Genomic DNA, 27394 nt, shown 5'->3' with positions numbered 1-27394 from the left:
TGAAAGAAATGAACACATAGATCAGAGTTCTCAAAAGGACACTGATATTAAGGCAGCAAGTGGAAACAAATATCATTCCAAAAGGGATCATTAAGCCACCACAGAGATGGATTGAGAGTGGCTAGGTGAATGAAGGACTACATTTGCTCATTATCAATTGAAGTTAATGTAAATATCTTTGTTAGAAAGCATTATTGTTTCTTGCAGGTTTATGAGGGCACAATATTTTGTTTGTTAACTTTAAACAGGGAAGTACATAATAAAGTACGTCATTTCCCAGTGTGCAATGCAGAAGTGACATTAGTGAACTGGGAGTGCGCTCTAAAGTGTGCAGCTAGAAGCCATGATTGTAATGTCCTGTGAATAAATATGTGTTAGTCATGGTGTCAAAATGGTTGTTGTGTTGTGTCTAGTGTGGTAGTGTAGTGGGTTGTGCTTGTTGCTCTTACTTTCAGTTTCCACCTCTGGCTAGCAGTCTTGTGAAAAGGAGAGCTGAATGTGTAATTCCCTCCCTCTCCAACAGCAAGCCTCATGCAGTCCCTCCTCACTGGAATCTTTCCAGACTCAGGCTGAACTAGAAGGCGGGGAGGAGGTCTAGCCCCTGCACACATAGCACACAGGCCCACTGGTATGTGGACATGGCCTGGTACTCGTGAACCAGATCTGCAGCTATGGGTAAATAATCCCACTGCCTTGTGGGCAGCCTCAGGAGAGACAAAGTCTGTGGGAGCAAATCTGGAGTGGAGCCCCTAAGACAACTGGACGTTATTGAACATCCTTCCGGCAGCTCCTGCAGCCAAGCTAGTGCCAAACATATTGCTTCATAAGCTTTCCTTTGGACTACACTGGTGAGGCCGAGAGGGGGATCTTGACGACTGGGCATCTCAGGATCTCCATACCTTCCACCCAGGCTTGTGATGATGATCATCGTCACCCATTTTACCCTTCGAGACAGACAGATCCCAACCCAACCCAGCTTAAACCCACACAAAGTTTGTAATTGTTAAAGAACAAACATAACAAATGTATACCTCTTTGGGTAACCCATCAGGTCCGAGGCATCCTGTAAAAGCAAACATACGGTCTCTTACATAAATTTGAAAAGATTCCTTAGACTGAAAGATTTTGATTTTGGGAACAGAAGAAATAATAAGCTAGATATTCAGAGAAATAAAGAAGTCACAATATTTACCACATTTATCAACACAAAGGTCGGAGTCAGGGCTGAATAGGATAGTACCCGGTGAGCAAAAACATCCTTCTGATAAGTTAAGACCAGTCCAATCTGAAGAGCTTAAAACCATAAATATATGTATATTAATACCATACAAGAATCCCATCTGTTGAGTACAAATACTTTAAATATATTAAAACTAATTAATTACACATATACACAACACATAAAAGGTTGAAGGGTCTCGGCCCGAAATGTCAACTGTACTCTTTTCCACAGATGCTGCCTGCCCTACTGAGTTTCTCCAACATTTTGTGTTTTGCTTGGATTTCCAGCATCCACAGATTTTCTCTTGTTTGTCAGAGGAAATCCATGCAGCCACAAGGACTGTGTGCAGCTTTGCACAGACAGTGCCAGAGCTTAAGATGTTGTCTGGTGACGGGAGGAAGCTGTGTCACTGTGTTGCTCACAGGTCAGAGCACCTTGTGTATTGCTTGGATTTCCAGCATCTGCAGATTTTCTCTTGTTTGCGATGACTAATACATTTAGTTTTGAGAACAGTATGATCATAACTTACCTTGAACGGCAGGTATGTTCCTTTTCAAAGATCCCACATGCTTTATAAATCTTGTTTGAAGGACAATCAAAAGCTATATTCAAAAATACAAATTCTTGTCAGACTATTAGAAAAATTAGTAGGTTAAAAGATTAAAACAATGAAACAGAATATATGTTTTTGAGATTACAACTAAGCCATATTTTTCTTTTTATGAAATCAGAGGCTAATTTAACCAAAATTTAGCACATTGTAACAAGACAGATGTTTATCCGGGCACTTTGCCTGTGGATCTCTCATTGAACACAACTTCCATGTAATCTGCATGCAAACATAGTTGCTCTGCTGAAGTGAATGAACCCTAGAGATCAGGAGACAATTCTAGTTTAATTAGTACTTTTCTCTAGAAGAGTCTTGGAGCTGCTTTAATTCCAGAAGTATTGATATTAAAGTATGCAGAGGTATCAAGGGGCAGGTAGTGTTGAAAAAGCAGGGAGTATGCAGAAAGATTTAGCCAGATTAGGACAATGGACACGAAGTAGCAAATGGTATACAATGTAGAGAAGTGTATAGTCATGCATTTTGGATAAAGGAATAAAAGCTTGGACTATTTTCTAAATGGGAGCAAATTCAAAAATCAGAGGAACAAAGAGACTTAGGAGTCCTCATGCAATATTCCCTAAAGGTTAACTTGCAAATCCCAGTAGTAAGGAATGCAAATACAATGTTAACATTCATTTCAAGAGGACTAAAATATAAAAAAGCAAGGATGTAATGCTGAGGCTTTATAAGGCACTTGGAGTATTGTGAGCAGTTTTGGGTTCCTTATCTTAAAAATGATGTGCTGGCATTGGAAAGGGTCCAAAGGGTTCATAAGAGTGATCCTGGGAATGAAGGGATTGACTAATGAAGAGCGCTTGATGGCTTTGGACCTGTACTCACTGCAGTTTGGAAGAATAAAGGGGCATTGTATTAAAACCTATACGAAGGCCTAGACGAAGTGGTCATGGAGAGGATGTTTTCTATAATGGGAGAGTCCAGGACCAGAGGGCACAGCCTCAGAGTACAAGGATGTTGCTTTAGAATGGAAATGAGGAGGAATTTCTTTAACCAGAGAGTGGTGAATATGTGGAATTCATTGCTATAGTCAGCTGTGGAATCTAAATTGTTGGCTATATTTAAAACGGATATTGATAAGTTCTGGATTAGTAAGGGCATCAAAGATTCTGGGGAGAAGACGGGAGAGTGAGGCTGAAACGGATAATAAATCAGCCAAGATGGAATGGTGGAGCAGACTCAATAGGCTGAATGGGCTAATTCTGCTCCTATGCCTCATAGTTTGAGTTTTGTATCATCACATGTATCGAAATAAAGTAAGAAACTTTTTGTCTGGGTACCATTCAGGCAGATCTTGACTTCAATAGTACCGAGGTAGTAAAAATAAAATAAAACTAAATGCAGAAATACAGTGTTGTAGATGCAGGGGAAGTCCAGAACAGGTAAACTCATAAAGTGCAGGGTCTTTAACAAGGCAATTTGAGAGATCAGCAGTGAATGACAGAGTGAGAAAGGTGCTTAATTGTGTGTTGTTTTTCCAAGGCAGGGAAGCAGCATCTTACAGGACAAGATCCTGCATTGTTAACAATTGCTTTCCAACCATAGATGTTGCACAACCTTCTGAGTTTCTCCAGCAGATTGTTTGTTGCTCCAAATTTCATAATCGACTGTTTCTTGTGACCCTAATTATCTAAATATCATTTATTAGCCCTTGGCCAGTAGCCTTCCACACTTCAGCAATCCAAATGCTTGCATAAATATCTCCTAAATGTACTGCCATCCAGATTGGTGAAAAAAAATCATCAAGTCTCTTTTAAACCTCTATCTAGACCCACCTCCTCTTGGTTTAGCTATCTCTGCTCTAGGGAAAAGTTTCCAAGTATCTACCAGTGTTGCCCCTCATGATTTTATACACCTCACTCAAGTTTTCTCAGGCTCTTCTGCTCCAAGGATAACTAACCCAGCTTATAAAAACAAGCACACATAGTTCTTCTTTTAATCTTGATTGTTGGGAACAAGTAAATTTACAAAACAGTAAAACTATTTTAATTGCTATAGTGTTTGAAGGCAATATAATACTCATCTTTTGATTTGATTGGCTCCCCAACTTCTTTCCATATGAGATCTTACCTTAATTCCCACGATGCTTGTCAATAACTACCAGAAACCACTGATGTTAGATATGTTGTTGGTATTGGAAATGGCTAGATTTAAATGTTTATAAATTTAATGATGAATATAAGGTAGTCACCAGGTAGGTGATCCAAAAAGGCATTTTTATCTAGTATGTGAGAATTCACTGTTACTAAGGACAATTGAAGTAGACAGCACTAATGCATTAACTGGGAATTTTGATAAACAGAAAGAAGCAGGAGGAGATATTGATAGGATGTGATGGACTGAACTATTAATACTAATTTGGACCTAATGACCTATTGGTTCTGCCTGATGTACAGAAAATACTTACGACATTCTCCATGTGTGTAATTTCTCCAGTCAATGCAAATACCGTGAGTCATACATGTAGTTGCATAAGTCTGCAAACTTGCACACACTACCGAGGTACTTGTTGTCAGGCACTCATCATGCACGCATGCCTGGTAGTAGGAGTCTGGTAGAACAAAGGCATGGCATTTTTCAAATAGCCTAGAAATAATGAAAATTATTAATGTTTGAAAAAAATAATTTAAAACTATTATTCTTGGTATGAAAACAGTAATAGGTAAAGAGCAAAGTTTCACCTACACTGTCCTCTAAATAATTCCTAGGTCAAATATCATGGATTTCCATTTGTCCCAAACAAAATCCTGCTCTAACATTCACTGAAAAAATATATTACTCCCAGTGCTTCCACATTTCTTCTGAAAAAGCCCATTTCCTAATTTGTGCATCATATTCTGGCTTTGTAGATGATTGCAGCTGGTCAAGTGCTGAACTTAACTCTTTAAAGAACTGACAGCCTCACTTTCAGCTTCCATTCCCTTTCTCTGACCTGGAAGGGCTGAATAGCTTACTGCTCATTCTGTTTCTTACACTGTTATGTTCTTATAGTCAAATCAAGTTGTTTGGTTACCTTGCGGATGTTCCCACTGTTATGATTTTTTAAGTTCTTTATTATACACACATAATAAGACACCCACTTCATCTAATTTTACCCTTCCCTGTCTCAATGAATTACCTTGAGACAAGCACTCTTCAAACATGGATCATCATAATCATCTGTACATTTGCATTAACAAGTTTTGACAATTTATTTAATTCCCTGACCAACCAAAAACTCAGAGCTGATGTAACTCTGAGACATTGACAAACGAATTGTTTCTTACTTGCTTGTAATGAGCTTGCAAAGAGAGTTAGATTTGCAAGGTTGTTGAGTTGTTTGAGGAAGGATTGTCACTTGAGGTCGTGCTGTAGTCAGTGGTGTGGATGGTCCATTACAGCCCGGCTTACTGGGAACTTTGTTTTGCCAGTAATCAACCATTTCAGAACAGGAGGATACTATCTGTCCACTGGGCAGCATACAGTCATCATTCTGAATATTATTACATGTTCCTAAGAAAGCAGATGTTCGGCAAACGTTATTTTATCAATATTATCACATACATCTCACACAAAATATGTAAACAGTGTATTACAACTAACATATGTTCCATGGCTTTAAAGGTCTTTATATATTTTAAGTCCAGTATGGCTGCTGTGATTGGAAATGTAAGAATGTATCTTTATCCCCAGGGCCAGATGGTCTGCATCCCAGAGTGCTTAAGGAAGTAGCCCAAGAAATAGTGGATGCATTAGTGATAATTTTTCAAAACTCGTTAGATTCTGGACAAGCTCCTGAGGATTGGAGGGTGGCTAATGTAACCCCACTTCTAAAAAAGGAGGGAGAGAGAAACCGGGGAATTATAGACCGGTTAGCCTAATGTCGGTGGTGGGGAAACTGCTGGAGTCAGTTATCAAAGATGTGATAACAGCACATTTGGAAAGCGGTGAAATCATCGGACAAAGTCAGCATGGATTTGTGAAAGGAAAATCATGTCTGACGAATCTCATAGAATTTTTTAAGGATGTAACTAGTAGAGTGGATAGGGGAGAACCAGTGGATGTGGTATATTTGGATTTTCAAAAGGCTTTTGACAAGGTCCCACACAGGAGATTAGTGTGCAAACTTAAAGCACACAGTATTGGGGGTAAGGTATTGATGTGGATAGAGAATTGCTTGGTAGACAGGAAGCAAAGAGTGGGAATAAACGGGACCTTTTCAGAATGGCAGGCAGTGACTAGTGGGGAACCGCAAGGCTCAGTGCTGGGACCCCAGTTGTTTACAATATATATTAATGACTTGGATGAGGGAATTAAATGCAGCATCTCCAAGTTTGCGGAAGACACGAAGCTGGGCGGCAGTGTTAGCTGTGAGGAGGATGCTAAGAGGATGCAGGGTGACTTGGATAGGTTGGGTGAGTGGGCAAATTCATGGCTGATGCAATTTAATGTAGATAAATGTGAAGTTATCCACTTTGGTGGCAAAAATAGGAAAACAGATTATTATCTGAATGGTGGCCGATTAGGAAAAGGGGAGGTGCAACGAGACCTGGGTGTCATTATACACCAGTCATTGAAAGTGGGCATGCAGGTACAGCAGGTGGTGAAAAAGGCGAATGGTATGCTGGCATTTATAGCAAGAGGATTCGAGTACAGGAGCAGGGAGGTACTACTGCAGTTGTACAAGGCCTTGGTGAGACCACACCTGGAGTATTGTGTGCAGTTTTGGTCCCCTAATCTGAGGAAAGACATCTTTGCCATAGAGGGAGTACAAAGAAGGTTCACCAGATTGATTCCTGGGATGGCAGGACTTTCGTATGAAGAAAGACTGGATGAACTAGGCTTGTACTCGTTGGAATTTAGAAGATTGAGGGGGGATCTGATTGAAACGTATAAAATCCTAAAGGGATTGGACAGGCTAGATGCAGGAAGATTGTTCCCGATGTTGGGGAAGTCCAGAACGAGGGGTCACAGTCTGAGGATAAGGGGGAAGCCTTTTAGGACTGAGATTAGAAAAAACTTCTTCACATAGAGAGTGGTGAATCTGTGGAATTCTCTGCCACAGGACACAGTTGAGACCAGTTCATTGGCTATATTTAAGAGGGAGTTAGATATGGCCCTTGTGGCTAGGGGGATCAGGGGGTATGGAGGGAAGGCTGGTGCAGGGTTCTGAGTTGGATGATCAGCCATGATCATAATAAATGGCCGTGCAGGCTCGAAGGGCCAAATGGCCTACTCCTGCACCTATTTTCTATGTTTCTATGTTTCTATATCCAGTCATATATCACATCTCAATCTCGTGACTATTTGAGACTTGTTATTACAGAGTCGAATGTGTTCATAGTAATTTCTGTGAATATATGACTTCATCCATTGAAAAGACCTACATAGGGCTACTTGAGTTTCTTTTCAGTGATATAAGTAAGGGAAGCTCTGTAGGATCTGTGATGTTGCAGCAATGGGTGACTGTTCAGAGAGGATTGCTGGATGAACTCAGTGGTCAGCAGCATCTACGAAGGAAGTGGACAGTGACACTTCACGTCAAGAACCTTTGTCTGGGTTGAAAGACCAAGGGGTAATTTCCAGTATAAAGAGCTGAGCGAGTGGGTTAAGGCAGGAGCTGGAAAAATATATATGTATCTAGCTCATGCTTCATCCCTTCCCCTCACCATTTTATACCGATTGCCTCCATTCTATCCTTGAGACCAGATGAAGGGTCTCAATTCACAATGTTGACTGTTATTTCCCACCATAGATGCTCCCTGACTTGCTGAGTTCCTCCAGCAGTTCATTTTTGTTTGTACCAAATAATAACGTCTGCAGTCTCTGGTGTTTATAACTTAGTATGAATAAATAAGATTCTGTAGATGCTAGAAATCTAAAGAAACACACACAAAATGCTGGAGGAACTCAGCAGGTCATACACCACCTCAGAGGAACTCAGAACGAGGGGTGATCTCATTGAATCCTTTCGAATTTTGAAAGACCTCGATAGAGTGGATGTGGGGAGGATGTTTTCTATGTGGGGGAGTCCAAAACAAGAGGACACAGCCTCAGAATAGAGCACCAACCTTTTAGAATGGAGGAGGGATTTCTTTAGCCAGAGAATGGTGAATCTGTGGAATTTGTTGCCACAGTGAGCTGTGGAGGCCAAGTCATTGGGTTTATTTAAGACAGATGTTAATAGTTTCTTGATTAGGAAGGGCATGAAGGGATATGGGGAAAAGGCAGGAGTTTGGAGCTGAGAGGGAAAATGGATCAGCCATGATGAAATGGTAGAGCAGATTCTATAGGACAAATGGCTTAATTCTGCTGCTATATCTTATGGTCTTATCTATGGAAATGAATAAACAGTCAACGTTTTGGACTGAGTTCCTTCTTCAGGACTGGAAAGGAAGAGGGAAGAGGCCAGTATAAGAAGGTGGGGGAAGGAAAGAGTACAAGCTCGACGGTGAATAGGTGAAGCCAGGTGGGTGGGGGAAGGGGGTGAAATAAGAAGCTGTGAGATGATAAATGGAAAAAGTAAACAACTGGAGAAGAAGGATATGAGAGTGAACCATGGGAGAAAGGGAAGGAAGAGGGACACCAGGGGTTCATGATAGGCAGGTGAAGAGAAGAGAAAAAGTAAGGGGGCAGAGTGGGGAATTGAAGAAAAGGGAAGGGGGAGAAATTGATGTTCATGCCATCCAGTTGGAGACTACCTAGACGGAATATGAGGTATTGCTTCTCCAGCCTGAGAGTGGCCGCATCATATCAGTAGAGGAAGGAATGAACTGACATGCCAGCATAAGAACGGGACCCAGAATTAAAATTGTTGTTTGTTGCAAAATCCTATCTTTTGTGGATGGAGCTAAGGTGTGAAGTGTTCCCTCATCTGGAAAGATTGGGGTCCTGAATGGAGGTGAGGGAGGAGGTGAATGAGGAGGCGTAGCACTTATTCTGCTTGGACAGATAATATCAAATGATGAGCGAGTGATGAGTGGGGAAGAAAAAATGGATAAGGGAATCACGGCTCATAGTGGAAAGTGGAGAGTGGGGAAGGATGTGTAATTGATGGTAGGATCCCATTGAAGATGGTGGAGATTGCAGACAATGACAAGGGGGAGGTGCGTGAGGACAAGAGGAACTCCATCTCTGTTAAAGCGGCGGGAAGATGGGGTGAGAGCGGATGACTGGGAAATAAAGGAAATGCAGGTGAGGGCAGAATGAATGGTGGAGGAAGGGAAACTCTGTTCTTTGAAGAAAGAGGTCATCTCTGATTTCCTGGAAAAGAAAATCTCATCCTGAAAACAGATATGGCAGAGACAATGGAATTAAAAAAAATAGTGTCAGAAATGAAATTGCCCATTTGCCCCTCCCCATTAATTGCCACTTCCGCCAACCCTCCACACTATCTACAACTCCATCAACCTATGGTGGAGTTGCACTAACCAATCCGTCCACTAATCAAAATCTCAAAGATCTGGCGTCCCAGAACATATCCCCGTGGAACACTACTGGTCATCAATCTCCAAGCAGAATACTCACCCTCTGCTTTCTATGAGCAAACCAATTCTGTATCCATACCCCTTGATTTTTTGAATTAGACTACCACTGGGAACCTAATCAAATGCCTTACTCAAATTGATATACAGCACTGTGTATCAATGTGCTTTGTTATATCCTTGAAGTATTCAATCAGGCTCATGGGGCAAGACCTGCCCCTCACAAAGCCATGCGGTCCCTTATCAGACTATGCTTCTCCAAGTGCCTGTAAATCTTCTTTCTAAGAATCTACTCCAATAATTTGCCCAGCATTTAAGTAAGACTCACGGCTCTTATCCCCTATTCCCTTTCTCGAACAAAGGAACAAAATTTGCCACCGTCTTTTCATCTAGTACTACTCCTGTGACCAGTGGGTCGCAAAGATCATCGCCAAAAGGCACAGCAGTCTCTTCCCTCACATACCCTAAAAACCTAGGGTATATCCTGTCTGGCTTCAGGGTCCTATTTATTCTAATGTTTTGCAAAAATTCCAGCACACACTCTTCCTTAACATTGACACATTCAAGCACACCAGCTTGTTAACAGTGACCATGTGTCAATGTCCCTCTCACTGATGAATACTGAAGTAAGCAATTCATTAATGACCTCCTGTAGCTCCTCTGACTCCAGGCACACATTTCCTCCTCTATCCCTGACTGGTCCAATCTTCAATCTGGCCATCCTCTTGCCCTTCTCATACATGTAGAACATCTTGCGGTTTTCCTTAATCCTACCCAACAAAGACTTCACATGCCCCCTTCTATTTCTCCAATGTCCATTCTTCTGCTCCTTCCTGACCATCTTCCTGACCATCAGAGCTCTGTCTTATCCTTGCTTCCTAAATGTTAAGTAAGCTTCATTCTGCCTCTTGACTAGATGTTCCATATCACTTGTCAACCATGGTTCCTTCATCCTATCATCCTTTTTCCTGCTTCAATGGGGAAAAAACAACACCCAGAACCTCCTGCAAGCGCTCTCTAAACAACTTCAACATTTCTGTTGTGCATTTTCCTGAGTAAATCTGTTCCCAGTTTATGCTCCCCAATTCCTGTCTAAAAGCATCATAATTACTCCTCCCCCAATTAAATACTTTCCCCTAACTTTTAAAAGTTATTAATGTACCTAGCACAACAACACATCTGGCAGCTCATTTCATTTACTCACCATTATCTGCAAGAAGAAGTCACCCCTCAGATTCCTTTTAAATCTTCCCCCTCTCATCTTAAACCTATATCCTCTAGTTGTCACAGTCCAGTCTGTTGATTACTCATTTCCCTTTAATTTCCTTTTCCCTATGTTCCACTGGACTCCTTGATTAGGGCACCTGAACCTCACTTGAACCGGCAGCATAAAACAACTCCGCTTACATTTACTCACTACTGGTTTATCTCCGTAGCCAGTACAGCTGTGCTTGTCCCAGAGCCGCTGAGAATTGTGGGCTCTAAGTTGCTTCGGTGCCTGTGGCTGCTTAGTGAATTCAGTCGTTTTCGTGTCCAGCTGAGTTGCTGGCTGTTATGCCGCTACTCCGAGTTAAGATGTGAATTCTGTCGTTTTCATGTTCGGCTGAGATTTGCTGGCCGATTGTCGCCACTCTGAGCCACTAAGAATAAGGGCCGTCTTCATGAGCTTCTCCATGTCTAGATACAAATGGACTGTCATTGTTTGGTTTCTGTCGTCTCATTTCCCGCCGAATAGGTCTGGCTGTTTGCTGCTATTCCAAGTTGGGAATTCTGTCTCTTCGTGTCTAGCTGAGGATTGCTGACCATTTGTTGCTCCTCCGAGCCAAGATATGAATCGTCTGTCTTTGTTTGGTGTTGTCGCTCCGTGTTCCAGTTCCAGGTCCAGGCTCCGTGTTCCAGGTCCAGGCTCCGAGTTCAAGTCCAAGTCTAAGTCCAGGCTCGGTGTCCAAGTCCAAGTCCAATTCTAGGCTCTGTGTCCGAGTCCAAGTCAGAGTCCCGGCTCCTTGTCTGAGTCCCAGTTCCGTGTCCGAGTCCAAATCCTAGACCAAGTTCCGAGTCCAAGTCATGTCCAAATCTGTCTCCGTGTCATGTCTCCTTGCCTGTGTCCTACACTTTGGTTCTCCTCAGTCGCTCCGTGCAACACTAGTTTTCAGTTTCCCTTCCCTATAATAAAAGACTATATGCATTTATCCTATCTATACCTCTCATGATTTTATACATCTCTATAAGATCACCCACTGTTCTTCATTCCAAGAAATAAAGTCCTTTCAAATCTTCTCTGCACACTTTCCATTTATGATGGCCACCAAAACTGAGCACAGTACTCACTAATGCATTGTCTAATTGCAAAAATAAGTATAACAGAAACAGACCATTCAGCCCCCCATTTCATGACAAATGTCAGGTACCCATTACATTAATCTCATTTACCAACACTTAATCTGTATCCTTCATGAGTTAGCAATTCAAGTATTCCTCAAAATTCTTGTGAAGTGCCTGCTTCCATTTAGAAGGGAATGTATTTAGATCTGGTTATGTATTCAACTATTGGTGTCGCACATCATTCATCTGATTCAAGGGAAGATAATTTACTTATTTGTAAGTTTTTCTCAATATCATTCTTTAACAACGCAAGAGGTAATCAATATTAGTCATATTAGTTTTCTTTTCTTTCTAATTATGAGGAAGATAAACTCTTCACCTGGCATATTCATCTTGAAAGAATAGTTTTTTTCGATTGTAGAAGTATTCTGGAATACCATGGATAGATTTGAACACAATAAAGTCTGCAGATGCTAGAAATCCAAGCAAAACACACAAAATGCTGGAGGAACTCAGCAGGCCAGGCAGCATCTATGGAAAAGAGTGAACAGTCGACTTTTTGGGCTGAAAGGGTCTCGGGTCTTGGCCCAAAACATTGACTGTTTACTCTTTGCCATAGATATTGCGTGGACAGATCCGTTGAGTGAGTATGCTAAATGTTTCCTGATTAATTCCTGAGCAGTGGGTAGGTCACGTGAGGAGACAATAGGCAGATTAGACCTGTACTTTTGTTCCAAAAAATAAGCTATGGTCTCATTGAAACTTGCTAAAGTGCTGTTGGGTACAGGATAGACAAAGTACAAAGGTTTCCCCTGCTGGGAGTCCCTAGGGCTCACAGTCTCAAAATAACAGAATGAAGCATTTAGTACATAGATAGGAGGGACACTCTTTACCCAGAAGGTTGTGAATCTTTGGGTGTCTCAGAGGCTGAAATTACTAAAAGACAGAGCTCAATAGTTTCTTAGAATGAAGGGATAATTGTGTGATTGAGGTAAAATATCAGCCGTAAATAATTTCTATTTCCTATATTCTTATTCTAAATGCTTTATTTAAAGAATGTGTAAAATAATCTTCATCCTTACCACAATGCCCCTGTGTTTTATTTCCAAATTGTTCACTTGGAAGTTTAATTTCAAAAGCTAAACCACTGGAGGTGATGAGAGCTTTTATTTTGGGAATATGAACCATTATGTTAATGCCCAACCTGAAGATCCTCACGTTATCTCTTATGTACGGAAGTGGTGCAATACTTCCATTAATTGTTACCTGCAAAACAAAGCAAAGTTTCAGAAATTTTAGAAGAATCAGAACAATTAAAAAAGGATCTAGTGCTTTCCTGGCATATATGATGAATAAACTTTTCTTGGGTTTCCAGTTGGGCACAGGTATCAATTTTAACCAACATTTTGATGACAAACTCTGCCATCTTCATCAGGGATGATGCCTAGGCATGTCTAGTCCAGTGGTATTATCCCCGTCATCCATCCCTTCAGATTGGTTAGTCCTCATCCATTCAGGTTTCTGCTGTCCCACTTTGTTTACAATCGAATTCCAGTTCTTACTTAGAGTGAGACCTTCATCTTTGTTCAAATTCTTTTCCTCTAGTTTTATTTTAATAGTTTCTTTCATCCTCGGTTCCAAAAGCCATTGGCACAGCACTTGTCACTACTTTGGTTAACCATACAAAAACTATTTTGGACCCAGAGAGTTTCCACAAGGAAATAAGATGATTATGCGCAACATTCCTACAGAATGGCTACAGGGTGAAGGAAATCAATCGTGCCCTTAAAAGGGACAACGGAAAAACCAGGAAACCTAACAACGAGGAGGAACCCATCACTACCACCTGCCTTTCCCATTTTTCCACAGTTTCTGGAAGTATCACCAGGATCCTGAAGAAATACTGGACTAATGCCATTCACAACCCGTAAGGAAGCTCAGATCACAGTTTATGCGGGTCAAAGATGACCTGGGACTCAGAATGGCTGGTGTTTACAGGATTCTCTGTGAATTCGGAGCAGTATTTATCAGCCAGATGGGGCACACGGTGGAAACCCACATCAAGGAGCACAGGAGGTGTATCTGTTTGGGTTACCCAGAGAAATCAGCGGTAGCAGAACATTGTATTTGCAATGGCCGTAGGATTGACTTCAGTACAAAACTATTGTGCTGCGCCAGTGGCTTTTGGGATCATCTGGTAAAGGAAACTATTGAAATAAAACTAGAAATAATAATTAAATCAAAGATGAAGGTCTCACTCTAAGTAAAAACTGGAATTCAACTTTAAACAAGATGGGACAGTGGAAACCTGATTGGATGAGGACTAACTAATCAGGAGAGACGGACAACGGCGGTATATACCACCCAACTAAATATGCCGAAGCATTATCCCTGATGTAGATGGCAAAGATTGTCATTGAAACTTCAGTTAAAATTCAAACCTGTACCCAGCTGGAAGCCTGAGGAGAGTTTATAAGCAGAACACTTAGAGTCATAAATTGATACCTTGAACCTCTGCCTGCATGGTAACTCTTATACCACTGGGACCTTCTTCTCCTTATTAAGGTTTTCTAACAGTCTCAACAAAAGTCTTAACCTTCACAGCTGTTGGAAGTAAGTCCCAGATCCTCTCATGCCCGTTTAATGCAAGTGGTTTATTCATGGGCTTAGTAATAATTCTTTTTCTATTTCACCTATAAGGTATAGATATTAAATTTAAATATGTGTTGTCAGTTAATCTAAGCCTTTTAACTACTATGGGTCAGGGGTTTAACTTTGCTGGCCAATAAACATTTTTTTTCAGATATTTAATAGATGTGACTTATTCCTACCCTACTCCATTCCGTTTTGTGATGGCATTATATATCAGCATGCACAAGGCACTGCTTCTGATCAGTATTTGAGATTGCGATCCCAGTTTTACACAATTTCATCGATGCAGTTAGAGTGCAATTGTGATGTACATCAGAGTGTCAGTGGCTTATCAAGTTCAGTCCTTTTGAAATTATTCTGCAAATCTGATAGTAGAAAGCCCAGGCAAACACCGCTTCGTTCTTCCTTCAAGAAGTTTCTCTTCACAGCTCTTTCTATTCCTGGTCTATACCATATAGCCTTTAATACCACGGACCTTAGTTTTTCAAATAGGTTTATTATTACTGTACGTAATGCTTATCAAAAGCCTGTTAAGTATCTATCTTCACTGCAACAGCACTATTCTCCATCACTTTAACTAAATTAGGGACTACTTGTCTTTAACTATAGCATATGAGTTTTATGCTTTTTTTTCAAATGCCATTTTATTTTGTACAGATTAAATGCAAAATACATCAATAACCATTGTCATTATCCTGCTGGCCACTAGTTATATTCCTTTTTTATATAGTTTCACATTCCCAAAATTAATCTTTTTAAGGAAGATTAGATGTCTTCATAATTTCCACTCTTACCAACTTCAGCAGCCAAGAATGAATCTTGTCTACTTGACTGATCTACCGATATATCAATACAGCTAGTCTCATTTTATCCATTATCCATTTTTTCTACCTGTTTTTTTTTAATGAGTGTATGGCTATTTCTGCTTTGCAAGTTGAAACATTATGCATTTAGTTTTGCAACCACGCTCTTGGTATTCAGACCCTGATTAATCCTGTTTTTCCATTAACTTTAAAATTAACCTTTTTAAATGTGTAAGATTTTCTTGTGCTCCCATTCATATTGCCATTAATGCAATATCTGATACTCAACTCTATCTCTGCATTATATCAGCCAGCCTTGCTCAACACAGGAAAATCAAAATAATGATAGTTACCAGATTTTGAATTCCACTTGGATTGATATTTGTGACCTGTATGTTAAGATTTTCAAATTTCACAGTAATACCACGCTGACAGGTAAGACTGTCTTGGGTGTCACAGTAGGAATTGTCAATGTAAACACCAAAATTTTGAAGGGATGGACTTGTTTCTTCCACAAGAACATAGCTGCAGCTTCCCTCATAACTGTAATACCGACCATCAAATGTCACTACGTGTGAGCGTCCCCATCCATTACAATAACCTATGTGGGGATAAAATGTAATATGAATTAAATCTCAGTAATAATACATCAATAATTTACTTCAAGAATATGTCAGCTCCTCTTTTGATATATTTCATAGTGCGATAGAACAAGGGGATCTGGGAATACAGATCCATAATTCATTGAAAGTGGCATCACAGGTTTGAATTGAATTGAATTGACTTTATAACTTATATCCTTTTACACGAGGAGTTATATCTCTGTCTAAATGTGCAATGTGTAATTTATAGTAATTTGTAATAAATAGTATGTACAACAGGACAGTCAATATAACATAGAAATACAATTGTATCAACGTGAATTAATCAGTCTGATGGCCTGGTGGAAGAAGCTGTCTCAGGGCCTGTTGGTCCTGGCTAGGGTGGTAAAGAAAACTCTCAGTACATTGGCCTTCATAGAGCAAAGTATTGAGTACAGGAGTTGGGATGTTATGTTGAAGTTGTAGAAGACATTGGTGAGGCCTTATTTGAAGTATTGTGTGCAGTTTTTGTCAGTTACCTACAGGAAAGATGTAAATAAAATTGAAAGAATGCAGAGAAAATTTACAAGAATGTTGCTGGGACTGACTTATAAGGAAAGATTGAATAGGTTAGAACTTTATTCCCTAGGACATAGAAGATTCTTGGTGAGATTTGATAGAGGTATACAACATTACAAGGGGTATAGATGGGGTAAATGCAGGCTAGCTTTTTCTACTGAGATTGGGTGAGACTAGTCACGGGTTAAGGTTGAAAGGTGAAATGATTAAGGGGAATATGAGGGGAAACATGTTCACTCAGAGGGTAGTGACTAATGCAACTGTAATTGGCTCAAGGGAATAGGAGAGCCCCAGCAGTTTATCTCACTTTGTTCATTACACTCTTGATTGCCAGCCAAATTACACACTGAAACAAACAGGGTTCAACTCTAGTAATCATGAACTCTGCTCAGTAATGAATTAGTAGGTCAACTAAAGTTACAGTTTGGGTGGAAACACTGCTTCCATATGTGCTTATTGCTTGGAAGGATTTCACTGCATGATCTATGAAGTTCTCACAAAGGGAGTATTCACTGCACTATTTTCAGTATAATACTGTCTTTCCAATGGCAGTTCAATTAACACTGATCACAATACACCAAGTGTCTTGTACAACTGCAACATAACATCCCTACTTCTCATGCCATCACTGCCCCATGCATGGTAACACCACTGCCACCAGCCTGTGTGGGTAACACCACCCTCACCAGCCTGTGTGGGTAATTCCACCGTCACCGCCCTGTGTAGGTAACACCACCCTCACCAGCCTGTGTGGGTAATTCCACCGTCACCAGCCTGTGTAGGTAGCACAACTGTCACCAGGCTGTGTACATGTAACACCACTTTCAGTTCCACAAAGCAGAAATCAAGATCTCCCCCAGTAATTGGATTCTGTTTTGTTAGTAGTCCAAAGTAGTCCACTAAATCATTAATTATATCTACTATTTAGTTATTGTAATTTCTAGGTGGCAGAAGGTGGAGGTGTGCAATTCTCAGTGGTGCTCCGATGTTGCAGTCTTGCTGAACTCATGTTCCCCCGACCTTGAACACCTGATAGTCAAATGCTGTCAGTTCTATTTAATTAATAGAATTCTCCTCCATAACCCTGACTGCAGGTTACTTAGCACCAGTGGCGAACACTAATCAAGCACTTGAGATACTCTACGATGTTATCTCTAAACAAGAAACGGTCCATCCCGACGCATTTCAAATCATAATCAGGGACTTCAAACAGGCTTGTCTGAAGAAAGCTCTGCCAGTTACCATCAGTATATAACCTGTAGCATCAGAGGTCCCAACACACTAGACCACTGATATGCTAAGATAATGAATGCCTACCGTTCCATGCCCAGACCAGATTTGGGTAAATCGGATCACTTGGCTGTCCTTCACTCACATGCAGACATTCAGATGCTAAAGAGCGAAGCTCCAGAGATTAGAACTTAAAGAGGTGGTCGAGGGAAGCAGAGGAGCAGCTACAGGATTGCTTCAAGTGAGTGGCTGGTCCATGTTCATGGACTCATCTGTGGATCTGAATGAATACACCATGGTTGTCAGGAACTTTATTGAAACAGTTGTATAAGAATATGTCCCCACAAAATTATGCAGTTTACCCCAGTCAGAAGCCCTCGATGAATCATGAGATTTGCAATCTGCTGAAGGCCAGATCAGAGGCATTCAAGTCTCGTGACCAAGAAAGTTACAAGTCCAGGAGCAATCTCTGGAGGATGCTCGATAGTTGTGACAGGACTTAAATCAAGTAGCATAAACAACAATAGGGCTCTGCTTCCAGATGAGCGCAATTTTTATGCTTACTTTGTCCTTCAAAACATGGAGAAACCATCACAAACTCCCACAACCCCTGATAATCCTGTGATTTCAGTCTCTGAGGCCAACATATGAGCAGCCTTCAGGAGTGTGAATCCACGAGAAGCATCTGGCCCAGATGGGGTCCTGGCCAAGTACTTAATTCTTGTGCTGATCAACTTGCTGGGGTGTTCATTGTTATCTCTAACCTCCCACTTCAGCTTCAAGCAGGCTTCAATTATACTGGTGCCTAAGAAGACAGTGGTAATCTGCCTCAATGACCTGTTGTCCGGTAGCACTTACATCCACAGTGATGAAGTGTCTTGAAAGGTTGGTGATGAAACATATCAACTCCTGCTTGAGAGGTGACTTGGAACTGCTCCAATTTGCATATGAGCACAACAGATCCACAATAGGTGCCATATCATTGGCTCTTTATTCAACCCTGGAACATCTGGACAGCAAAGATGCACACGTCAGGATGTCCTTTAGTGACTACAGTTCGGCATTCACTACCATCACCTCCTCAAAACTAATCAATAAGCTCCAATTCCTTGGCCTCAATGCTTCCTTGTACAACTAGATCCTCAATTTCCTCACCTGCAGACCCAAGTCAATTCAGATTGGCAACAACATCTCTTCCACAATCTCCATCAGCACAGGTGCAACACAAGGATGTGTGCTTAGCCCCCAGCTCTACTCACTTTACACTTATGACTGGGTGGATATGCACAGCTCCAATGCCATATTCAAGTTTGCTGATGACACTACTGTCGTAGGCCAAATCAGAGGTGATGAATCAGAATATAGGAAGAAGATTGAAAATCTGGCTGAGTGGTGTCATAACAACCACCTCTTACTCAATGTCGGCAAGAACAAGGAGGTGATTATTGACTTCAGGAGATGGAAACCAAAGCTCCATAAGCCAGTCCTCATTCGAGGATCAGAGGTGAAGAGGATGAGCAACTTTAAATTCCTCTGTATTATTATTTCGAAGGACCTGTTCTGGGCCCAGCACATAAGTGCAATTACGAAGAAAGCATAGCAGTGCCTCTACTTCCTCTGAAGTTTGCAAAGATTCAGCATGACATTTGAAACGTTGACAGACTTCTATAGATATGTAATGGAAAGTATATTAACTGGTTGCATCATGGCCTGGAATGGAAACACCAATGCCCTTGAATGGAAAATCCTACAAGAAGTGGTGGGTACAGCCCAGTACATCATGAGGAAAGCCCTCCTCACTATTGAGCACATCTACATGAAGTGTTATTGCAGGAAAGCAATAGGGACCCCACCACCTACCACGTACTGCCTTCTGATTGCTGCCATCATGTACAAGGTATAGGAGCTTTAGATTCAGGAGCAGTTACCACCCCTCAACTATCTGCCTCTTGAACCAAAGGGGGTAACGTCACTCAGGTTCACTTGCCCCGCCATTGAAATGTTCCTACAGTCTATGACTCACTTTCAAGGACTCTTCATCTCATGATCTCAATGTTTATTGCTTATTTATTTAGTATTATTATTTCTTAATTTTTGTATTTGCACAGTTTGAGTCTTTTGCACATTGATTGAATGCTCAAGTTGATTCTACTATGGTTATTATTCTGTTATGGTTTTATTGAATATGCCCACAAGAAAATGAATCTCGGGGTTGTATATGGTGACATATATGTACTTTGATAATAAGTTCATTTTGAACTCATAATTTTTAAGTCTTGCAATGTCGTGTTGGCACAAAACAATAAATTTCATGACATATGTCAGTTACAAGAAACCTGATTCTAATTCTGAAATGCTACTCTTGGGAAATGGTGATGGGTCAAAGTAGAAATAAATAAATTTGCTGTGCTTCCTTGAAATGTGAGCTGAGTCCTGTCCAACTACACAAATGACAACCAGCACAACTCACACCACATCACAGGAACCTGAACAACTTATGGTCATTCTGTAGGGCCACCAGCTGCCTCCTTCAGTGCAAGGAGAGACAAAGGCAGATGAAATAGATGCAGCAGAGCAGTCTCTTCAGCCCTTCACATCCATGCTAACTCTTTTGCCCCTCTGAACTGAAGCCATTTGTTTACACTGTTTATGCACCTTTTCATGCTTTGCCTATTTAAGGCTAATGCTACTTGAATTCAATAATTGTGTCTGACTCCACCAATTCCTGTTTGAGTACTGTTGGCGGGGTCGGGGGGGGAGCGGCCTGCCTGGGGGAAGCAACAGTGGTCGCGCCTCTGGCACAGAGTCTGGCACTGTGGCTCAGAAGGGTAGGGAAAGGAAGAGGATAGTGGCAGTGATAGGGGACTCTGTAGTTAGGGGATCAGACAGGCGATTCTGTGGACGCAGGAAAGAAACACGGATAGTAATTTGCCTCCCAGGTGCCAGGGTCCGGGAGGTTTCTCATCGCAACTACGATATCCTGAAGTGGGAAGGAGAACAGCCAGAGGTCGTGGTACATATTGATACCAACAACATAGGTAGGAAAAGGGAGGAGGTCCTGAAAGCAGACTACAGGGAGTTAGGAAGGAAGTTGAGAAGCAGGACCATAAAGGTAGCAATCTCGGGAATACTGCATCTGTCATGTGACAGTGAGTATAGAAATAGAGTGAGGTGGAGGATGAATCCGTGGCTGAAGGATTGGAGCGGGGGCAGGGATTCAGATTTCTGGGACCTCTTCGGGGGCAAGTGTGACCTGTACAAAAAGGACGGGTTGCACTTGAATCCCAGGGGGACTAATATTCTGGCGGGGAAGTTTGCTAAAGCCCTTGGGGAGAGTTTAAACTAGAATTACTAGGGGGTGGGAACCAAACTGAAGAGACGGAGGAAGAGGCGGTTGGTTCACAAATAGAGAAAGCTTCGAGACAGTGCGAGAGGGAGGATAGGCAGGTGATAGAGAAGGGATGCACTCAGACCGATGGTTTGAAATGTGTCTATTTTAATGCAAGGAGTATTATGAACAAAGTGGATGAGCTTAGAGCGTGGATCAGTACTTGGAGCTATGATGTTGTTACCATTACAGAGACTTGGATGGTGCAGGGGCTACTTCAAGTGCCAGGCTACTTCAAGTGCCAGGCTTTAGATATTTCAGAAAGGACAGGGAGGGAGGCAAAAGAGGTGGAGGCGTGGCACTGTTGATCAGAGATAGTTTCACGGCTGCAGAAAAGGAGAAAGTCATGGAGGGATTGTCCACGGAGTCTCTGTGGCTGGACATTAGGAACAGGAAGGGGTCAATAACTCTACTGGGTGTTTTTTATAGACCACCCTATAGTAACAGGGACATCGAGGAGCAGATAGAGAGACAGATTCTGCAAAGAAACATAGAAAACCTACAGCACAATACAGGCCCTTCGGCCCACAAAGTTGTACCAAACATGTCCTCAGGCGTGTTTTACTCTTCATTATGATCATGGCTGATCCACCTCAATAGCACTTTCCTGCACAACTTACTTTCCCTTTAGTTACCTCAACATCTCAGATTTATAAGGAACAATCTTATCTGAAAATGCACAACATGCTACAAAACTCTCAGGCAGAGAATTCCAGATTCACTATTCTTTGGATAAAGAACATTCCTTTGATCTCTGACCTGGATTGTCAATCCCTACACCTGAACTGTGATTCCTATTCTAAAACGGTATTCCTTGGATGAAGAACTTCCTATTCATCTCTGGCCTGAATAGCCAATCACTACACTTGAACTGTGATTCCTATTCTAAACATCCCAGCCAGGAATTTCATCACCCCTTTACCTACTCTATTTAGTTTCTGCATCATCCTTCTCTAATGAATACTTTGTCTCAGTATTCAGCAGTGAAAGGGATCCTGATGTCCGTGAAGACAGTGTAAAGCATACTAGAACATATCAAAGTTAGAAAAGAGAATGTGCTGAACCTGGGATCAGACAGGACATCCCTTGTGTTACTACAGGAAGTGAGTGCTGCACCAATAGCAAAGAACTTTGCATCTCCACTAACCACAGAAGTAGTACCACATGTAGTAAATGTTAATCCTTTGTTCACAAAAAGGAGTAGCGATAACACTTGTGAACTATAGACCAGTGAGTCCTACTTCACTGGTGGGAAAATTACCAGAGAAGTTTCTTAGAGGAGGATTTATGACCATTTGGAGAGGCATAGTCTGATTAGGGATAGTTAGCATGGCTTTGTGAGGGGTAAGACATGCCTCACAGGCCTGATTGAATTCTTTGAAGACGTGATAAATCTCATTGATGAAGATTGAGCAGTTGATTTGGTGTATATGACTTTTAGTAAGCATTTGATAAGATTCCCATGATAGGCTCATTCAGAAGATCAGGAGGCATGGGATCCAGAGAAACTTGGCCGTATTAGTTCATTAAGGACATCTAAGAACCTCTTAGATAGGCACGTGGATGATAGAAAAATGAAGGGTTACATTGAAGGGAAGGGTTAGATTTATTTTAGTGTGGGTTATAGGGCAGCAGTGTTCTATCTTGATTTGTGACAAAGCAATCCAATGAAGGCAATTGTCATAAACAGTGGATGTGGGTATGCATGGATTTTAGTAAGGTGGTCGATAAGGTTCCCATGATAGGCTCATTCAGAAAGTTAACATTATGGCCTGAAAGGGATTATACTGCTGTAATGTTCTGCTGGGAAATGAGCCTGGCCAAGAATTTTCAGATCGTTTTGGATAAGGGTAACCCTGGACTTTAGGTCAATGTGTGAAACCGTGTAAAGGCGAACTACAATAATATTACGAAGAAGCTAGGGAGTGCAGATTAAGAGAGGCTGTATTTTGTAACCCCATATCTGTCATCTGGGAGTCTAACAGCTTGTCTGAATTCAGCATCAATGTATTTTCGTGAGGTAGAAAGACAAAGATGGTAAGGTTTGGGGAGCTTGACTAATGAGAGATGTAAATTTAGTCAAAATGAAAAAGGCTGAACACTTCAGGTCTGGAAGTTGATTAAATTCCTGAGGAATAGTAAAGAAGCAGGAACAAAGAAACAGGGAATCTGGAGGGCTAAAAGAAGCCATGAAATGTTCTGTCTTGAAGGAGTAAAGAGAATCCCAAGACATTTAAAACATACATTAAAACAGGAGGGTAACTAGGGAGAGTATAGGAAAGTTCAGGGACAAAGGAGGGAATATGCCTGGAACTAGAGGATGTGGCTGAGGGATTAAAAGTGTACTAGGCATTGACATTCACCAAGGCATGAAGAATGACATGCTGATATTCTAAGGCATATTGAGATCAAGATGGAGGAGGTGTTGGTTCTCTTGAAGAGTATTAAGATGGATAAGGCCCCCAGATCTACAGTATCACAGGTTACTGAGAGAGAAAAGAAAGGAGATTGCTGGGAACTTGGTAGAAATCTCTGTAACCTCTTTAAGCACAGGTGAGATCTCAGAGGACTGGAAAACAGCCAGTGATGTTCCTTTGTTCCAGGAAATTATAGCCAGAAGTCTTGCATCAATGGCATAGAAATTATTGGAGAAGATACTTAGGGATACGATCTATTCAGATTTGGGAAAACAGAGTCCTATTAGGGATAATCAGACCAGTCTTATGCAGGGGAGGTTAATGATAAAGGACAAGCTATAGAAATATTTAGATTAAGAGGTGTAGATGTAGTGTTTTTTTCCCAAAGTGAAAATGTCAAATAGAGGGCATAGGTTTAATGTACGAGGTAGAGTTTAATAGGGGATTTAGAAGGAAAGTATTTTTTATACTTTCATATACTGCAGAATAGCAAAGGCAAGTTCTGCTTTCGGTAGGCTGTGCTTCACTGTATGGGAACGTCGAGGAATCATTCCAGCAATAAAACTGAAGGTCTACAGAGCCGTGGTACCCACTACCCTCCTGTATGCCTGTGAAATGTGGACTGTTTATAGAAGGCATGCAAGACAGCTCAACCATTTCCAAGTAACTTGTCTTCACAGAATATTAGGCATCAGATGGCAAGATAAAGTACCAGACACTGAAGTTCTCTCTAGAGCAAGTCTGCCATCAGTCCACACACTGCTGATGAGAGCACAGACCCCGTGGGCAGGTCATGTCATCCGCATGCCAGACGAGCGCATACTCAAGCAGCTCCTTTTTGGGGAACTCTCTGCTGGTAGATACTCGCATGGAGGTCAGAAGAAACGCTACAAAGACACACTAAAGGCCTCCCTGAAGTCATTGGACATAGACACGATCTCTTGGGAAATGTTGGTACAAAACCGCCCTACCTGGCGCGGCCTCATCCACAAGAGCTGTCAAGCTTACGAAGCAAGGCGCATTGCTGAAGCACAACATAAACACGAGCTGCGCAAGTCCAGAGCCAGCAGCGCAACAACTGCAGTGCCTACACATGTCTCCCCAGCATATGCCAGGACATTCCGTGCCCGAATTGGCCTGACCATTCATTTTCGGACACACTGTATCCAATCTCAAAGTGACTAAGTGAGGTCTTCATCGACGACGATGGACGAACCACATTTTTTATACAGAAAATGGTAGGTGGCTGGAAATCACTGCCATGGAAGATAATGGAAGCAGATGGGAAAGTAATGATTAAGAGACATTTTACAGGCACGTGAGCATTCAGAGAATAAAACTTAAAGACCGCGTGTCGGCAGATGTGTCATTCAAATTGGCGTCAGGAGGGCCTTAACGCTCTCAATTTCTATCAGGACAGCAGACCCAACAAGTTCCCTTCCACCACCACTCTCCTCCATTTGGTGGAACTAGTGCTCACCCACAATAATTTCTCCTTCAGCTCCTCCACTTCCTTGGAACCAAAGGTGTAGCCATGGGCACAAGCATTGGTCCCAGCTAAGCCTGCCTTTTCATCGGCTACATGAAACAGTCCATGTTCCAAGCCTATATCAGCATCACTCCCCAAATCTTCTTAGGCTACATCGGCGACTGCATTGGTGATGCTTCCTGTACCCATGCTGAGTTTATTGACTCCATCAATTTTGCCTCCAACTTCCACCCTGCCCTCAAATTTACTTGGTCCATTTCTGATACCTCCCTCCCCTTGCTTAATCTCTCTGTTTCTATCTCTGGAGACAGTCTATCCACTGATACCGTTTATAAACCCACTGACTCTCACAGCTATCTAGAATGTACCTCTTCCCACCCTGTCACTTGTAGAAATGCCATCTCCTTCTCTGAGTTCCTTCATCAGCAGCACATATGCTCTCAGGATTAGGCTTTTTATTCCAGAAATACTGAGATATCTTTCTTCTGAGATGTCATCCTGCGTAGTAATGGGGGCCAAATAATTGGCAGGTGAACTTAGCAGGTACTTTGCATCTGTGGAAGACACTAGCAGTATGCCAGAGGTCCATGAGTGTCAGGGAGTAGTAGTGAGTGTCATTGCAATTACAAAGGAAAAAGTGCCAGGTAAACTCAAAGGTCTGAAGGTGGATAAGTCACCTGTACCAGATGGACCTCATCCCAGAGTCCTGAGAAAGGTTGCTGAAGAGATAGCAAATGCATTGGTCATGATCTTTCAAGAATCACTTGATTCTGGCATCGTCCCGGAAGACTGGAAGATTACAAGTGTCACTCCACTCTTTAAGAAGGGAGGAAGGCAAAAGGAATGAAATGATAGGCCAGTTAGGCAAACCTCAGTGGTTGGGAAAGTGTTGGACTCTATTATTAAGGATGTTTCGGGGTACTTGGAGACTAATGATAAAGTAAGTCAAAGTCTGCATGGTTTCTGTAAAGGGAAATCTTACCTAACAAATATGTTAAGGGTTTGAGGAAGTAACAAGCAGAGTGGACAAAGGAGAGGCAGTGGATGTCGTTTACTTGGAGTTTCAGAAGGCGTTTGATAAGGTGCCACATATGAGATTGCTTAACAAGAAAAAATCCTATGGCTCTACAGGAAAGATACTGGCATGGATAGTGGAATGGCGGACAGGCAGGAGGCAGTGAATGGGAATAAAGGCGGCCTTTTCTAGTTGGCTGCCAGTGACTAGTGGTGCTCCTCAGGTCAGTATTGGGACTGCTACTTTTTGCATTGTTTGTCAATGATTTTGATAATAGAATTGATGGCTTTGTGGCAAAGTTTGCGGATGATAGGAAGATAGCTGGAGAGGTAGGTAGTGCTGAGGATTTGCAGCAGAACTTAAGACAAATCAGAAAAAAATGGCAAAAAAGTATCAGCTGGAATAGAGACTTAGGAAATGCATGATTATGCATTTTGGTAAAAGAAACAATAGGGCAGACTATTATCTAAATGGGAAGAAGTTTCAAACATCAGAGGTGCAGAGGGACTTACGTGACCTCGTGCAAGACTCCCAGAAGGTTAATTTACAGTTTGACTCTATGGTAAAGAAGGCAAATGCAATGTTAGCATTTACTTCAAGGGGAATAGAATGTAAAAACAGGGAGATAATGCTGAGGTTTTATAAGACACTAGTCAGGCTGCACTTGGTGTATTGTCAACAGTTTTGGGCTCCATATCTCAGAAAGGATTTCTTGTCATTGGAGAGGGTCCAGAGGAGGCTCATCAGGATGATTCTGGGAATGAACGGGTTAACATATGAGGAGCATTTGGCATGCAGGGTGATCTCATTGAAACCTACCAAACATTGAAAGGACTAGATAAGGTGGATGTGAAGAGGATGTTTCCTGTGGTGGGGGTATCCAGAACTAGAGGGCACAGCCTCAAACTTAAGGGGCAACCTTTTAGAACAGAGGTAAGGATGAATTTTTTAGCCAGAGAGTAGTGAATCTGTGGAATGCTCTGCCAGAGATTGTGGTGGAGGCCAAGTCCGTGAGTATATTTAAGGTGGAAGTTGATCGTTTCCTGATCAGTCAGGGCATCAAAGGGCAAGAAGGCAGGTGTATGGGGTTGAGTAGAATCCAGCATCAGCCATGATGGAATGGTGGAGCAGACTCAATGGGCTGAATGGCCTAATTCTGCTCCTATGTCTTCTGGTCTTCTGGTCTCCTTCAAAGAAAGGGGCTTTCCTTCTGCTACCATCAACATCACTTCCACTTTGCGCACATCTGCCCTCACCCCATCCTCTCGCCGCCAACCCAGGGACAGGTTTCCTCTTGTCCTCACCTAACAATCCACTAGCCTTGTGTCCTGCACATAATACTCTGTATCTTCCGGCATCTCCAATGGAATTCCACCACCAAGCACATCTTTCCCTCCCCCCACTTTTCACAGGGATCTCTTGTTCATTCGTCCCTCCCCATTGATTTTCCTCCTGATACTTACCCTTGCAAGCGGGACCAGTGCCACACTTGCCCCTGCACCCCCTCCCTTTCTATCATTCAGGGCCCCAAACAGTCGACACTCTACTGTATCCAGTAGATTGGGGCTCATCTACTGTATCCAGTGCTCCTGGTGTGGCCTCATGTAT

At 41.9% G+C, this 27394-nt stretch overlaps 1 protein-coding gene across 1 annotated transcript in view; it reads right to left on the bottom strand.

The window, feature by feature from the left end:
* The window catches only part of LOC134353838 (mucin-2-like), a 181891-nt gene that overhangs the window by 34997 nt on the left and 119500 nt on the right, over positions 1–27394 (bottom strand). Inside the window, exons 33-39 of the mRNA XM_063062302.1 lie at positions 15441–15688; positions 12715–12898; positions 5114–5339; positions 4255–4433; positions 1752–1824; positions 1193–1293; positions 1032–1063 (exon numbers count right to left, since the gene is read on the bottom strand). Of these exons, the coding sequence (XP_062918372.1) occupies positions 1032–1063; positions 1193–1293; positions 1752–1824; positions 4255–4433; positions 5114–5339; positions 12715–12898; positions 15441–15688 (1043 nt within the window). The remainder of the gene's footprint in view (positions 1–1031; positions 1064–1192; positions 1294–1751; positions 1825–4254; positions 4434–5113; positions 5340–12714; positions 12899–15440; positions 15689–27394) is intronic.

Source organism: Mobula hypostoma, chromosome 11, assembly GCF_963921235.1.
Source record: "Mobula hypostoma chromosome 11, sMobHyp1.1, whole genome shotgun sequence".
Classification (NCBI taxonomy): domain Eukaryota; kingdom Metazoa; phylum Chordata; class Chondrichthyes; order Myliobatiformes; family Myliobatidae; genus Mobula; species Mobula hypostoma.
Note: the sequence above shows the minus strand (reverse complement) of the source record. Positions and strands in the feature narration are given on the sequence as shown.